General features: G+C 31.7%; 3 protein-coding genes across 3 annotated transcripts; 2 read left to right on the top strand and 1 right to left on the bottom strand.

Annotated features, from left to right (window-relative positions):
* Positions 1 to 3516: 3516 nt before the first annotated feature.
* LOC123922127 (protein NSP-INTERACTING KINASE 3-like) lies at positions 3517 to 6976 on the top strand. The gene is made up of 2 exons (XM_045974873.1): positions 3517 to 5567; positions 5725 to 6976. The coding sequence occupies exons 1-2, from the start codon at positions 4413 to 4415 to the stop codon at positions 6874 to 6876; spliced, it is 2307 nt and encodes a 768-aa protein (XP_045830829.1). The 5' UTR covers positions 3517 to 4412; the 3' UTR covers positions 6877 to 6976.
* Positions 6977 to 7716: 740 nt separating this feature from the next.
* Positions 7717 to 8595, top strand: LOC123921081 (CD2 antigen cytoplasmic tail-binding protein 2-like). Its single transcript, XM_045973477.1, has one exon. The coding sequence runs from the start codon at positions 7810 to 7812 to the stop codon at positions 8593 to 8595; it is 786 nt and encodes a 261-aa protein (XP_045829433.1). The 5' UTR covers positions 7717 to 7809.
* On the bottom strand, positions 8586 to 16884 carry LOC123921080 (probable inactive purple acid phosphatase 27). The gene is made up of 13 exons (XM_045973476.1): positions 16320 to 16884; positions 16092 to 16179; positions 12256 to 12522; positions 11689 to 11797; positions 11128 to 11242; positions 10774 to 10906; positions 10288 to 10475; positions 10011 to 10197; positions 9852 to 9919; positions 9508 to 9598; positions 9235 to 9423; positions 9000 to 9080; positions 8586 to 8897 (listed from the first exon to the last, which is right to left on the bottom strand). Exons 1-13 carry the CDS (start codon positions 16661 to 16663, stop codon positions 8844 to 8846), a joined length of 1914 nt encoding a protein of 637 aa, XP_045829432.1. The 5' UTR covers positions 16664 to 16884; the 3' UTR covers positions 8586 to 8843.
* Positions 16885 to 17090: the final 206 nt, after the last annotated feature.

Raw genomic sequence — 17090 nt, 5'->3', positions numbered from 1 at the left:
CTTTCTTCTTCTCCAATTTTTTTTTTCTAGTTTTTTTGCTACTTAAAGTTTACATCTTTTTTGTACCAAAAAAAGTTTCCATCTTTTATTTGTGTATTTTTTCCTTCTATTTCATCTATTGTTTTTATATTGAAGTTTTCGGAAACAAAGATTAATTAGTCAACAACACCATATCAACTCAAGTGGGTTACAAAATATAATTATTAGTCAGTATATTGAGTTAGTTTTATAAGGATAGCTTTGTAAGAAGAGAAAATTTAAAAAATATGACAAATCTTATTTCTTTCACATAAATTGTTTTTTTTTTTTTTTCTTTTTTTGCATTAGCTAGCTTTCTAATTCTCGGAGGAAGAAAGTTTCAGTAATCTAAAGTTTGGCCACGTGGTTAGGAAAGTCTGACTAAAAATTATTTCTACTGGCTCTGTTTGGAAAGGCCAATAAGCGAGCTTATAGCTTTTAGTTTATAAGCTAAAAGCTCTGTTTGGTAACAATTTTTAAAAATGAGTTTATATCTTATTTTACTAGCTTATAGCTTATATTTCAAACGCTATTTTAAGTAGCTTATGATAACTTATTATATTTCTTCCAATTTTACCCCTATCTTCTTACTTGAAAAAAAATTAAATATTAACTAAACAAACATTTTTATGTCATTTTATACTATAAGTTCAACCGCTAATTTTACCAAACACTATAAAATCAATCCGCTAGCTTATTCGGTATAAGCTAAAAGCTAGCTTATAAGTTAACCGATGTAAATTCATCCGCTATAAGCTAGCTTATCAGCTATTCACTATTTTTTACCAAACAGAGCGTAAAATTTAAACCCGGATTCTCCTGAACGATAGTCCTAAACAGAATTCAATTTGGCTCGTGCAATACTGGTCAAATTAGTTAAAAGCTCCTGAATCATTTACCTGAATGTGAAAGGCTCATATTTTAAAGCCGTTGAATCCTTTTATTCCTTCCTGATGAAAGGCTCATATTTGATTTCAATGTATAAGCACGTTTTTTTTTACTGAACATAATAACCCACATGTCTCTTATGAAGTGACACTAATGAAAATTGGCCACTTATAAGTAGTCACCGTCCAATATTATACTTCTCTACGTTGCAAAATGTATGTCACTTTAAAAAGAAATTGTATTAAATTATAAGTCACTTTGCATTATTAATGAAGTATTTAATGCTTTTTTCCCTATTATACTCTTAACTATTTATTTCTCTTCTTTCAATTCTTCAATTTATTTTTTCCATACCATTAATGAATGACAATTTTGTAAACTAATTCATAATATTTCTTTTCGATACAACGTTAATGACGTTTCTTAATTTGTGTAATATGATTAAAACGACTTATATTTTGGAAGCACTACCTCATGTCTTTTCTGTTGAATTTTTTTTTATTTTTTTTATATATTTTTCAAATATTGATCTATTTAACCTATTGTTTACGTTGATTTTTGATAAACAACCGCTAGTTTAAATTAATTACTTGCAGGACCAACAGTAAATCCTAGGACATGTTTTGTGCATTGATTAGAAAAAGATTGAATGTTCATCATTGAAATAAACATTTATTGCATTTGACAAGGTTAAATGCAGGAAAAAGATGTAACTAAACAAATTGAAGAAGGTTTTGAATGAATAGATTGTAAAGAAACCGTAGACTGAACAAGAGATTCGCTCAAATGAGGGAACCGTTTAAAGACTTCAAAAGATAAATTGCAATAAAAAGATTAAAATTGCATTGAAATGTAAAAGTTTTACAATGCAAAGAAATGGTTCACAAATTCATACATTTTCTTCACTGCACTCTTTTCTCTCGAAAGCATGGATACTTTAGGTTTTGTGAATTTTTTGTATCTGAATTGTGACCCCTATTCCAACTAAAGAAACTCGTATTTATAGACATAGAGATAAGCAACTGCCTACAAACGTGCTTCACAAGCTATACAAAGCGCAAAATTCCACAATCTCTTTTCAGCTTTGGACGAGTAACTGCCTTCCGAACCAAACTGTCATTCGAATCTAACTGCTGCTTTAGCTGAAACTTCATGCTCAAATGAAAATAACGTAAGTCCATAAAAACATCATTCTCTCGAATGTCAGCATTCGAAGCCCACACGAATCGAAAGCAAGACTTACAGAAAAATAGTTTTCCTTGCCTATTTGTTAATAAAACATTTATATATAAACCTTAAATAGGTTCATTAGGTAAATAAATTACCTTTTATAATGTTCTTTATTAATTTAATAAATGTGTTTATTTAGGATCTTTATGGATACATTCAATTTATATTATTTTCATCTATTTTATTAAATATGCACTTCCAAAAATGCACCAATTTTGCATTAAATGTATACGGTCAAAAATTCAAGATAACACCTATATATTTTTTTTTTGGTCAAGTGATAACACCTATATTATATAGACTAAATATCAATTATTTAATTAATCTTAAAAAAGAGTTGTTTCTTACTATAAAAACTAAAAAGGACCAAATGAAAAAAAAGTGTATCTTGACTAATTAAAAAGGACCAACATTGTGAGGTGCTTACATTAACCACCAACATGAGGTTACTAGCCGGGTGCACGGATTCTGATATTGAGGGGGGAAAGAGTTTTTCTGATTGACAAACTTATAATAATACATAAAAGAAATGCATAAGATGTTTGCATAAGAAAAAAATAAGCTAATCCAAACTGTGTCTATGATGAATATATTTTGAGACTTGTGTTATTTTGCGGATGATGGCGCTTTCATGTGAAAGCTATCGAAATCCCAAAGTCCTGCCCCGTCAGGTTGATCAGCCGCAACTCCTTTTGCAACTGGAATGGTTTAAAATGTGACTTAAAAAACTGCATAACATCTATCGACCTTGCTTACAAGTCACTCAATGGTACATTAAATTACTTTCATTTCTTCTTAAATTTTTATTATGTCATTGTCGTGTGTCCGCTGTCTGTTTCACCACGACTGAACTCTGGATTACTGGATCCCCGGGAAGCAAAGCGTTAATACAAAAAAAAGGTTAAGTGTTAGCTTTTATATTACAGGTTAAGACCTTTGGAACTACATGGCCTCTAACCACGACCTTTCTCAGTTTTAGTTTTTATATTCGGCGTTTCTGTTTGTCATTTTCTCCTTGTGTTTCTATTTACTTGTATCTCTATTTCCACCCTTTAATTTGTATATATCATTTGAACAACTCAACAGAAAATAGACATTGCAAATGTTGGTGTTGAAATTTGGGGAAAATTAGGTGAAAGAATAGGAGAAAATAACAAGGAATAATGAATATTATTGATACTTGTCAATAACCCTAATTACAATATTTACATTACTATTTACATAAATAAAATAGTATGACTACCTTGGTATTTATAAGCAAGTGAATAAACTTAAATCTAAACTAAATCCCTTTATTATAGGGCTAAGAATAAACAAACCAAATCATAGAGATATTTTCTCAACAAATAATATAATATTTTCTATATTCTAACAGTTGGTAATTCTCAACCACTCATTTTGCACACCAACTAGTTTCTGCTCTGGATGGAAGTTTCGGCCTTTCACTTACTGGTCTCACACCACCAACCAAATCAAACAGTTCAAACACGTAATGGCAAGACAGCTGATAATATGGATACGACTGATAATCTAGATGCTTTGATACAAACTGGTGCAAGCTGATTTAGGAGTAAGGCATGCATGAGAACATTTTATAAAGATTAAAAGTTAATGAAGATGATAAGTTTGAATGTAAACATTGCAAGAAATTACTTGGTGGAAAATCAAGAAAAAATGGAACGAAACACTTGCTCCATCATATCGAATATATGCCTTCGATGCAAGCTTCAAATTGCTATATTTGTTTAAGTCTTGAATCATTTTGTTGTTGAATTGTGGAATCATTCTATTGTGGTGTGATGTTACTGCTTTGAATTATTTGAAAGATATATATAAGCATTGATGGAGGAAAGTAGTAGGCAAGTTGAATTGTTTATATCATTTTAATTTTTTGAGATTTGTTTATTGTGGGAGTAGTTCAAACTATTTTATTTTAATCAAACTTTTAAACTTATTTTGTAATTGTTAGTCAACTAAAGTAAAAACCATTCAATTATTGTATCTGTCCATTTTTTTGAAGTTGCTGGACAACTGTAATTTTGAATAGTTTTCAAACAAAAGTCTAGGATATAATCATATCATACACATAAAAGTCTAAAAACATCTTTAACTATATTTTAAAATTGATATTCAGACCAAGTTTTTGCACCAATTAACAAGTTATCACCGGTGAAAACCATTGTTTACGGCGTAGTAGACTTTTGCCTTTCAAGCTCTCCCTCCCTTCTTTAGCCATAAATAATACTCTGCTCTGGTGTGTTTCTCAAGAAATCTGAATGGCTCCCCCAAAATCTAAAGTAAAACGAGTGTTGTTCCTATGTTTCTCTCTTCTTCGGATGTCCATTGCGGACGATGGTGCTTTCATGTCAAAGCTATCAAAATCCCTAAGTCCTACCCTGTTAGGTTGGTCAGCGAGCAGCTCCTTTTGCACTTGGAATGGTGTAAAATGCGACATAACCAACCGTGTAACATCTATCGACCTTGCTTATAAGTCACTCGATGGTACACTTCCTTCGAATCTCAACTCACTTTCCAAACTCACCTCCCTGTTTCTCCAATCCAATTCTCTCTCCGGTCCATTACCCTCACTCGCCAACCTCACCATGCTTCAAACAATTTCCCTTGGCGGGAACAACTTCTCCTCCATCCCTGACGGTTGCTTCCAAGGACTAACCAGTCTCCAGAAACTCTCCATGGCCAGCAACATCAACCTCGCTCCATGGATGTTTCCCACCGAGTTGTCACAGTCTTCCAACCTCCTCTCACTTGACCTCGGAAGCACTAACCTTGTAGGTACCTTGCCGGATATATTTAATTCTTTAGTCAGTTTGCAGGACCTCAATCTTTCATATAACAAACTAACCGGGGATTTGCCTAAAGGTGTATCATTCGATCTTGATGGGACGATTAATAGCTTCTGTCAAAACACTTCTGGACCTTGTGATCCACGCGTCACTACTTTGCTCCATGTTGCCAAAGATTTCGGGTATCCACTTCAATTGGCAGATTCTTGGAAAGGGAACAATCCTTGTCAAGATTGGAGTTTCATTGTGTGTTCAGCCGGGAACATTATTACAGTGAACTTAGCCAAGCAGAAATTGGAGGGAACCATTTCACCTGCATTTGCAAATTTAACTGATTTGAGGAACTTGTATTTGGGTGATAACAATTTGACAGGTTCAATACCTCAGAGCTTGACAACTTTGCTGCATCTTCAGGTTCTTGATGTATCTAACAACAATCTATCTGGAGAGATTCCTCAATTCTCATCTATGACGATATTCATTTCAACCGGTAATGTTTTGCTTCAACTTGGAAGTCTGTATAAAAACACAACCGCTTCTGTGCCGTTGCTTAAAAACACAGCCGCTTCTTCTCCGTTGCTGGCTTGGATTCTAGGTGAGTCTGGTGATTTTTATGTTTATGAGGATGTATAAGTTTACTTAATTTCAAAACTATTATAATTAATCTGATGCACTATTTAATTTTAACTAAAAGTATGCTCAATGAAATAGAAAATGATTTTATATTTAGACATGATGATTTATGTTGCTTATAATTGGTCTTCACTTGTTTGCAAACATGCAGGAACATCATTGGTTTGGTGTAGGAGCTATACTATTTATTGTGATTATTTGTAGAGGTAAGCGATATCTAAGCTTAGTAAAAACAAGGATCTTCAAGACACCAAGAATATTTATTGATCACGATATTGAGGATTTCATAAAAAGATATAATTTGTCAGTGCCGAAGCAGTATAGTTATGCAGAAGTGAAAAGGTTCACCAACTCATTTCGAGATAAATTGGGTCAAGGAGGATATGGTGTTGTGTACAAAGCCAGTTTACCTGATGGTCGTCATGTTGCGGTGAAAGTGATAAGCAAGTGTAAGGGAAATGGAGAAGAATTTATAAATGAAGTTGCAAGCCTAACTAAAACATCACATGTGAACATTGTCTCACTTTTGGGTTTTGGTTATGACAAGAACAAAAGAGCATTGATATATGAACTCATGTCCAATGGATCATTAGATAAGTTCATATATCGAAGTGGATTTCCGAATGCTATTTGTGATTTGGATTGGAACACATTGTTCCAAATTGTACTTGGCATTGCTCGAGGACTAGAGTACTTACATCAAGGTTGTATTTCAAGAATTTTACATCTTGATATCAAACCTCAAAATATTCTTTTAGATGAAGATTTTTGTCCAAAAATATCTGATTTTGGTTTGGCTAAAATATGTCAAAAGAAAGAGAGTATTGTGTCCATGCTTGGGACAAGAGGAACTATAGGCTACATAGCACCAGAAGTATTAAGTCGAGCATTCGGTGGAGTTTCTTCTAAATCTGATGTATACAGTTATGGCATGTTAATTCTTGAAATGACGGGAGGAAGAAAGAATTATGACACTGGAGGGTCTCATACGACCGACATGTACTTCCCAGATTGGATATATAAGGATCTTGAGCAAGGTACTACTCATTTAAATCGTTCGACAATCTCAGAAGAAGAAAATGATATGGTGAAAAAGATTACTATGGTGAGTTTGTGGTGCATTCAAACGAATCCATCGGACAGACCACCAATGAGTAAAGTAATAGAAATGCTACAAGGACCACTTCATTCAATGTCTTATCCTCCAAAGCCTGTCTTATTTTCTCCAAAAGGGCCATCGTTACAATTGTCAGATATGTCTTCCAGTAATTTTAACAACTCAAATTCAATTATGATAGAGTAGTGTATATTGTTGGTTCTTGAATACATCTTTGTAAGTCCTTTTGTATCAACCAGTCTCTTTGAAAATGCTGTTTTGCGTTTGTTAATCAATTAAAAATTTAATGTCTTGAGCTTTTGTTAATGGAAAAATTTAAAGTCTTGGTGATACATTATGATATCACAAGAATGAACCAGAGATAGAAGAAGGTTAAGATGTAGAAAATAAAAGCTGCGGTTAATCCATCATCAAGTAAGCAGTAAACGCTATACGAAGATGAAAACCTTCAAGGGGACATGAGGGTGCCAAATGAGATTATCCGCACCATCCGTAGTAGTCGAATCCTGAGAAGTCAAGAGATTCTGCCGAACAGTGTAGCCTATATCAGGGCACAATAGTTTTACTAAAACAAATTTATTGATTTAATTACTAAAAAACAAATTTATTGATTTAATAAGTTTTACAAGAAAAGAAATAGTTTTACTAAAATAAATTTAAGTTTGACAACAAAAACGTTAATGATTATCTTCATTCTTATTATGTTAATAGACAATTGTTAACAATAATATCCTAAAATATCTTTTTGAAAATATCTTTTCGAAGATTTTAGATTTAAATATAATTTAGATTTATATTTAAAATAAGATGATATTAATATTTAAAATCTATATTTATGTTTAAAATTTTTAAGATTAGTTTATTTTTTAAAAGATATGATTTAGAAATTTGTTTTATTTATAGCTCATATAGCCCTTTTAGTCCCACATCGGATATTTGACAAACATAGTCGGCTAAACAAAGCTATAAATAAGTGCAAGCGCGCTCTAACTAGTAAGTCAATTTACCAAGCAATCGCTGGTCACAGTGATATTTACTTTTTTCAAGTGAAAATCACTCTTCAATTGCAGCGTAATAGCTTAATATTAAGTTCTTTTTTCAAGGTGAAGTCACTTTTCAATGTCAGGAGGATCATCATCTCGTCCCACCAGCAAACGCCGCCTTCAAGAAGACGATGACAATTCTACCAAATATTCACCGGCTAAGAGGGTGAGGTTTCCAAAGGGTAAGAAAGGGAAACCAGTAGATGTAATTGTTGAGAAAGTAATTGTTGAAGAGAATGTGAATGACTTGTCGAACCCAGTTCTTGCTGCGAAAGAGCGGATGAAACGTAGGAATGAAATTATTGCTGAGCTTCTGTGTGAGGAAGATGAAATTATTTCAAATAATATATCAGCAGCTGAAGTGAAATATAAGGAAAATAAGAATTTTGTTGAAGATGGGATTCACATTGAGCCTTTCAACCTAGATAAAGAAAGGGAAGAAGGTTATTTCGATGCATCCGAACATTATGTTGAATATGTAAGAGATAATAATGAGATTAAGGATGCATGGCTTGACAGTGTTGAGATTGATCCTAGATTTGCTGGATTAAGCTCTGCAATAACAAAAGATGAACAGGAGATCAAAGATCTTTCTTATAAAGATGTGCGAATCATGAAGAGGCGCATTGCGAACATTCTTGAACCGGAGGAAACAATCTTGCAATGTTTGAGAAGGTTAAAAGGTAAAGGTGATAAAAAGGCAAAAATGTCTGTTGAGACTAAAATTGTATTTGACCAACTAACTGAGGATGCTACGAAGCTTGTGGAGAATGGCGAATACAATGTTTATCATGAAAAGAAACATGTTTTTGAGCACGAAGCGGAAGGATATGTGGTACCACTAACAATAAATTTATATTGATCCTGATATATTGATAAGAAATAAAGGTAGCAGTAACAATAATATATTGTCTATAGGTAATTCTTTGTAACAAAATAGTACAAAGAATAAACCAAAATGCTGTTCATCTTCAAATCAAATGTCTCTAGATATTTCCTTTGCATTTCAATATTATATATATGTTTGTATTTGTTTTTCTGTCTTGATCTTTATTAGACCTTCTAAAATTCTGTATTTGTTTGTTTCTCTCTTTATCTTTGATTGCGCTTTCACTTTGTAATGCGGAAACTATCCTTAACTTCTTTTGTATCTGATGTCACAAACTGCAATGACATATATAATGGTTAATATGTATTTAAGATAAAGTAGTTTGCAATCAAATAATGAAATCATGAACCTTAGAGTATAAGCAATTAAATACTAACCTCTAAGTTTAAATCATTCCTAGTAGCATGTGCTCTTAAATAACCAAACTCAGAAATTCTTTTAAGACTCCAGCTATCAGCCTGCCAATGCAATACAAAATTTTAGAGGTGTCTTTGTCGCGTTAGTGTACTTTCCCGCAATATCAAAGTTTGCAGCGTAATTGCAACTATGACGACAACTGCTATTTAGAAAAACAATTATAGAAAAGAGTGAGATGAAAGGAAAATTAGTTACATTGTTTGAGACTTTGTCTAAGGAGAAACCGGCCATGCCGATGACAGCATGTACAGGAGCACTATAATTTTTGTTATCATATATGTCTACACCATTTTTATCTTTTATAGGCATGGCTTTGCATTTATTCTGATAAACAGAACAAGTTCTCTCATAATTATGCACATGGCCAAAAAGGACCAAGTCAACCTGTTACATGTTCACAATATACAAGTTAGCTTCTTATACAAGCAACTTGATGTAACCGATTTCTCAAGAGTTTGATGTTCTTGCCTTATTCGCTAACAACAAAGGCTCCACAGCATTGATAAAGTTTTTATCTTTAGATGAAAATCCATTGTTGGAAGTGTACATTGGTCTATGTCTGCACATGAATAAATTATGTTTAATAGATGTTATCGAGTTGAGAACAGTATTTGAAAAACCGAACCAGACAGTTTGACCGTTTGAACCATGAACCTGCCTTTACAAAAGTTTGATATGTTTTGCAGTTCGGTCGCAGTTTTATCCCGGTTTAAGTTAATTAGTTGAACCATGATTCAGAAGTCTCGTCAGTTTAATGTCCGGTCAATTTTTAAAACATTCATATGATCTAAAAATGTACATAATTGACTTACCCCATGAAGATTAGCCAAGGAGTATGTTGTCTATTAACTGATGCCATGTCCTTTTTCATCCATGCATACTGCAATTCAAAAATTATATTATTGACATATATCTCAATTATTTAATTAAACTAGAAATATATGAAATCAAAAATTATGATTTTGTTTTACCTGCTCAGAATTTATTGACCAGTCATGCTCAGTTGATATTACTGTGAAATGAACACTTGCTTGTTCAATAGAGTACCAAGGCTTATCCTTTGCTGAAGTTGGCATCGGAAAGTATGTTTCATAAGGTACTCCACATTCACCGCCCGAGTCAGGAGTAATATAAACTGAACCAGAATCTATATAATCCCTGAGTATAAATAAAAAGAAGCTTAATAATTATCATATGAGTAACTTAGAGAACAATTTATAGTTATGACTTTTTGGATGCAAGCAATACCTCTCATGGTTCCCAATTGCTGTCATGTAAGAAACTCTTGAAGCTACTGGATTAATAAGGTGCAAGAAGAAATCCCATTCTGCTAGAAAACCAGTTGCATAGCTTATGTCTCCAATGTGAAATACTGAGTTTACATTGTTAGTGCTCACTTCATTAGCTATAGCTTTGATAACTGATAGAGCTCCAGGCTGTTTGAAAAACAATATCGAGCTGGTCAATATTTCACCAATATATCATATATAGCACTGACACTTCAGATTGAAGATGTGTTTAGTGTCCGACATGCGTGGTGTCAGACACTGACACGATACCAACACATGTGATCACATTTAATTAATTTTCGTTTCTTAAATTTTTAATGTGTTAATGTTGTGTGCGTCCGGTGTCTGTGTCGGTCTTCATAGTTCACCACTAGTCCAGTCCTAATGTCTTATCTCAACATGCATTTGAATTCTAAATGCTATTTCATTTGAATTAGCAAATTACCTGAATATAGTGTTCTTCTGAAGCATCAAGAGGGGTCTTGCCCATATCACCAAATGAAATGAATTTGAGCTCATCTGATCCTCCAGCAGGCGGAGTTGAAAATTTGATTTGTTCACTCCAATCAACCGAGTTACTAGACCGACATTAGAACAAAATAAAGTTATTTCATGACCACATTAACAATTTATTGCAACACTTTGTGCAGAAATACCTATATTTGCATTTCAAATGTACTAGTACTACTAACATGCCATTTAAATAGCTTGTCTATGGTTATAAATTGCAATCCGCAACCGCAATTGTGGTCTCAATATAAATGTTTTAGACGTCTCTGCAATGGAAGATCGAACATACCTTCCATATCTGTAGGAGTAGGCAGTTGATGGCTTAAGTCCTGTCATAAGTGCTGAATGGATGTATCCAGGGTCATGCCATCCAAAATCCTTAGCAGGACTAGGTAGTGCTGAACCTGTCATCATAGTTAAGCCATTTTAAAACCAATATAATTGATATTCTATCAACATTCCTAACTCCTAAGCAATAGACCTCGGATAGTTACTCTTCACCCCCAAATTGCTCACACTAGAAAACACACCAACGGAAGATATCTTCTGGTAAGATTTGCACTACCGGAAGATATCTCCCGTTAAGAGTTGCGCCACCAGGAGATATCTCCTGGTAGAGTGTTGATCTGGAAGGCCATACCGCAACATTATTTAGTTATCTTAAATTTAGGTAGGCTTCCGCATATTGTTATACTATTTCTAATGATTAGCATGATTGATTCTACGATTTAAGGTTTAATTTTGGTTCTAACATACACTACTTCAATGAGTTGATTAAGTAAACTATATATAGAAGCATATATAATGAAACATATACTTATGAGCATGGAAAATGGAAGCTATTACTCACTGCACATATCAGCTTGTGAAAAAGTAGTGACTGCTGAAGTAATTGTTTTCCCATCTCCATATCGGACTTGCTGAGGTTCCTTGTCTCCACTAACCCATGTCAATCTCATCTACAACACCAATCATTTAATGAGCTCAAAATAATAATTCTAAATTATGGTGTGCAACTGCAATTCGGGCCACATTGGCCGCATCTTTCTGCATTTTACTGCAATGTAAGAGTTTGTAGTATAACCGCAACCACAATTTAAATCAAAACATATTGTGGACGACCACCCATTTTGTCAGTATATGTGGTATTTTTTTACTATGAAATTATAAATATAAATAATCCCTCCGGTCTCATATATATAAGTAAAGATTATTTGTTCAAGTTCATTGAATTACTGATATATCTTGTCCATAATATTAATCAGATACATTAGTTGTTCAATCAACCTGAAAAATAAATTTTTGCTTATTTATGAGACCGGAGGGAGTATTAGTTATCAATTTAGGTTGGTTTCGAAAACATCATAAATCGAGCAATCGAAGACTTGAAACATAGTACTATAGTTATGGTACTTACTGATGTGGAAGTTGAATCTATGCTTGAGAGATGTCCATAAAGTGGCTTCTTAGGATTAGTAAAACCAACAGGAGTGGATCTTCCAACAAGACATGGATTAAGAAATCCACCAGAAAATAACACAAATTCTATGTCACTTCTAATGTTGATCACATGAAACTCTAATGAACCAGTACAAGTTGTCACACTACATTTCCCATTTTGCTCTTTCTTGCATTCTTTGTTTTTGCAGCTCAAGTAATCTGGATCGTTTTTCAAGTATTGTGCCTACATTTTAGTTATTATTAATCAATCAGAATATAATTAAACAGCATTATTTCAAGATGAAGTACATTATAAACATGTAAACTCTTATAATTTCATGGCACATAATTAGTTATCTTGTGATAAACACTTTCTTTGAGAGATTTATATAGAATAATTTGAATTTCCCTCTAAAATACATTACTTCACAAGGTTATCCGAATTTCTTTTTTTTTTATTTTTTTTTTTAAATTTATGTGTAAGGCTTTATTTATTTTATTTGGCCAAGTAGTCCGATGACTATAAATTTCACCCTTAAGTGGATAAGTGAGATGTCCGGGGTTCAAACCACGACCCCTGCATATAAAATACGATGTCTTTTTACCAACTGGGCTAAGTTTGTGAAAACTTATGTATAAGGCTTTTACTATAATGTTTAATAAAATTCAGTTATTATAAAAAAGTTGCAACTAAATTTTTTATAGATATACTATACAAGTGAAACTTATCAAACTTTTTTTTTGGTTACAATGAGCTGAGGATCGAACCCAAAACCTATAACGTACTACCTAAACCCCTCACCACTAGACCAAACCTAGTGGGTTAAAACTTATCAAACTTTATGAAATAAAGATAAATACAAAATTTCATAAATAAACATATATATTCTTAATGGTAGTTTTATTTTTTTCATACAGTAATAATTTTAGTCTTCTATGTTTACCGTTTTACAGAATTGATCCACTTATTTAAAAATTAAAAATTTCATCAAACTATTAGTTTAAAATTTGATTTTTTTTTTAAAAATAAATCTTACAATTTTATCGATGTTGAAACTAAAACAACTACTTCTTCCGTAACATTTTATAAACAAAAATGCACTTCATATTCGTAACACTTTATAAACAAAAATACACATTTTAGACCTAAAAAATGCATTTTTGTTTGTAAAGTGTTACCGAGGGAGTAATATGCCTTTATTCGAGCTTCACACCCAAAAAATAAAACCTTGTAGGAATGCCACGAAACATAGTTTTGATCTGAATATGGATAAAATATTGCGTGGACGTAACTTTGACAACTACGTCAAGATAGAGCACATCTTTTGCCATCAATGTTTTTTGGTTTTGATCTCCATGTCCCTATTAGGACAGGTGCTATATCCCATTATTTGTGTTTACATTGTCTAAATATCAAAGATGTGTGAATATTGAAATTAGATATTAGTAAGTTCTATATATATATATATATATTTACTTATGGCTGAATTTTGGATTATTAGACTTTTGTTGTTTAAAAATTGGAGAGTTAAAAAAAACTATATATGATAAAAAATTATCAAAGAAGTTATATTTCAAAGAACTTCAATGTGCTCACAATTCGTCTCAACTCATGAGGAATTAAAAGAGAACATGTAATGTTTTTTTTTTAAAAAAAAAAAAAAGAGAACATGTAATATGCATTTTTGTATGATTTTGACGTGTTGGGATGAAAAGATATCTTGTTTCTAAACCATATGCAAGAGCCTCTTTTCTTTTTATATGATATAATATCTATTATTTATATATTTAGGAGTTTCTCTCTCATGGTCTTATTCCTATGTGGCACCATTTCCTTGATCCATGTCTTATGTGGCATTCTAATATTTCTCCAATTCCTATGTGGCTAACTATGAAGGCCTTTGCAATTTCTCTAATACATGATGATATCATTTTACTTAGAATCTTTGGCTAATTTGGAAATTCAATCATTTCTCAATTATTGTTTATAAATCGTATTTAATGCACATATTATCTATCCCCATTATCTATTATCTATCTATCTATCTATCTATTATTATTATTATTATTATTATTATTATTATTATTATTATTACTACTATTATTATTATATTATTTGGGAGGGTTTGATAGAAGGATTGTGTACACATGGTGTTCCCAAATGCATTTTTCTCTCATATTTTGTGTTTACATTGTCTTATTTAGACCTCTTTTTAGGGACCAAACTGATTAACAGAGATGTCTTTAAGGGACCTATTCGGACTTTTTTTTCTTTAAGGGACCTATTTGGACCTTCTTTTCTTTAAGGGACCAATCTGAAACCAAAAATATCTTTAAGGGACCATTTTACTAATTAAACCTTATTTTTATGTTTTGATTTGACATTGAAGATCAAGATCAATATGTCGGTACACTCAAACAAAGAGGTACACTTTTGTTTTTTGAATGGAACCACAATTCACATGGACATGTAGCATGTTATCATTGTGAACGAAAAGCAAGTGTGTGTGTGTGTGTATGAACATATATAGAGTTGAAGGATGCTTATTGGCAAGTCAAACTAAACTTATGAGAAAGAAACAAGATATCTTAATTCATCTTCATATGGACACCAATTAGCTTAATATCAATTTTTATTTTTATTAATAGTGGTTTAGTAGTATTAAACTATTTATATAATCTTGGAGTAAAAGATTACTTGAATAAGTGAAAAATCGTGGATCCAAATCCAGAACTACGAATGCCAATTTAGTAATAGTATTGATATGTGGTTTGACTTTTCAATATTTTCTTTTATAATTTAAGTATTTAATTTAGTAGTTTTTTTTTAGTTAAGAGCATTTTTCTTCTTAATAAATGTTGCTAGCACGATCAACCTTTAAATAAAGAGATAAAGCCATCCCATGCTTCAATTTTAGGATTAAATATAGAATGCCATGGCATATGGTTCTCATTAATGCTACAAAGTACTGTATTACTATTGCTTTCATAAATTGAAGATATCAACTGTCATGTTGGTTGATGACTTAATTACCTCAAAAAAAAAAATGTTGGTTGATGAATGATGACTTGATGTGTGATATCACGCCAATCATCCATAAAATAAAAATCAATAAAATTATTTTTTTCTAAAAAATAGAGTTTTAACCACTCAAATTTAATTAATTTTACACATGAATTAAAGGATACATAAATAAATGCATACACTAATTCAATTATTAGAGTTTTTTTTCCTTCAATTATTAAGGAGTTTTTTTTTTCTTCCAATTATTAAGGAGTTACATGAAGGGCTAATGGAAATTTAAACTTAGGACAATACAAAATGGAAATGACTTTCCATTTATTTTCATGGAATTTTTTTTTTTTGACAAATTTCATGGAGTTATTATAATTATAATATATAAGTATATCAATAAATTTCAAAGGATGTGGTGAAAATTAACATTGGAGATAAGGTGGTTGAAAATAGATTGCAGACCAATTAATAATTTGCCAAACAAAGCAAATTAATACATTAATATATAATAGTAATATATATACGGCATTCATGTGACATGCTAGCCACCATCAATATCATGAAACCTCGTTGTCCCATTTTTTTTTATATTAATTTTCCCATTTATTTTATCTTGTTAAGGAATTTGAAACTGAAAGACATTTTTCAATAAACAGTAAGAAAAAAAAAAACAAAAAAGAGAGAGAATTATATTTGAATGACATTATAGGCTGAATATTAAACAATAAAGAATAAAATATAAAAATATTTAATTTCAAAGCATGTATTAATGTGTGTGTGTGTGTGCATGAACATACCTTGACAGGGTAATGGCAAAGCAGAGGAAGTTTTGCAGTATCACCAGTTTGTAGATAATATATTCCATTCAAAAGACAAGTTTCAGCACTGCATATATCAAATTAAAATAATAAATAAATTCCATTTTCACATAGTTTCATACTATATATAATTTCATATTAATGAACATTAGCAATGGTTTTAAATTTTAACTAACTATATATATATTTTTTAAACTTAATTCTTACTTGGAATTTGAAGGTGAAATCATAGCCACCCAATCACCATCTCTCGGTTTCGAAACTCCGGTGACCGTAACCGTGACAAATTCGTCATCCGACAAGCCAGAATTTGAGCTGATATTGACTTTAACATAAGGATTTGAACTAGAACAATCCGTCAAAATTCTTCTATTTATCAATCTAAAATCTGATAATGCAGTATAATTTTGGTGTATGGCTTTAGTGTGTGAAACAACAAGGTTCAAAGGTGACTTAGGTGTGGAAGAGAAAGTTGTGGACATTGAAGGATTAAGGAAGAAAAAGAGGAAAATGAATACATGTTTGATGAGAATCCAATTTGAGGATTCCATGAATGAAGAAAATGAAGGGAAAGAAATAATAGAATTTGTAAGTTATAAGACAAAGCTTTTTGTGTGAATATTGTTTTGGAAGGAAGAAAATATGGCCTTGCTTTTGGTTTATATATCTTTAATCAAACACTTTCCCTTTCTTATATATAGATTTTTTTTAAGACATTTCCCTTTCTTATAAAGATAATAGTAATGATTTAGGACTTTGCAAAGTGAGATGTACTTCTCTAAGGGATGAAACATGCAATTATTATGAGTTTAAACATGACATATTTTAATATTATTTATTATTTTCACTACAAAACTACACGAATTATTCTTATATGGTCACGTGACCAATAAATTATATGTTGGTCACTTTTACAAAAACTATTATATTATTTAATAATTTTAAAAGTAAATATTATTTAATTAGTTTTTCTAATAC

The sequence above is a fragment of the Trifolium pratense genome, linkage group LG4 (genome assembly GCF_020283565.1).
Source record: "Trifolium pratense cultivar HEN17-A07 linkage group LG4, ARS_RC_1.1, whole genome shotgun sequence".
NCBI lineage: Eukaryota > Viridiplantae > Streptophyta > Magnoliopsida > Fabales > Fabaceae > Trifolium > Trifolium pratense.
The sequence above is the reverse complement of the archived record's forward strand: the minus strand, read 5'-3'. Positions and strand labels throughout refer to the sequence as shown.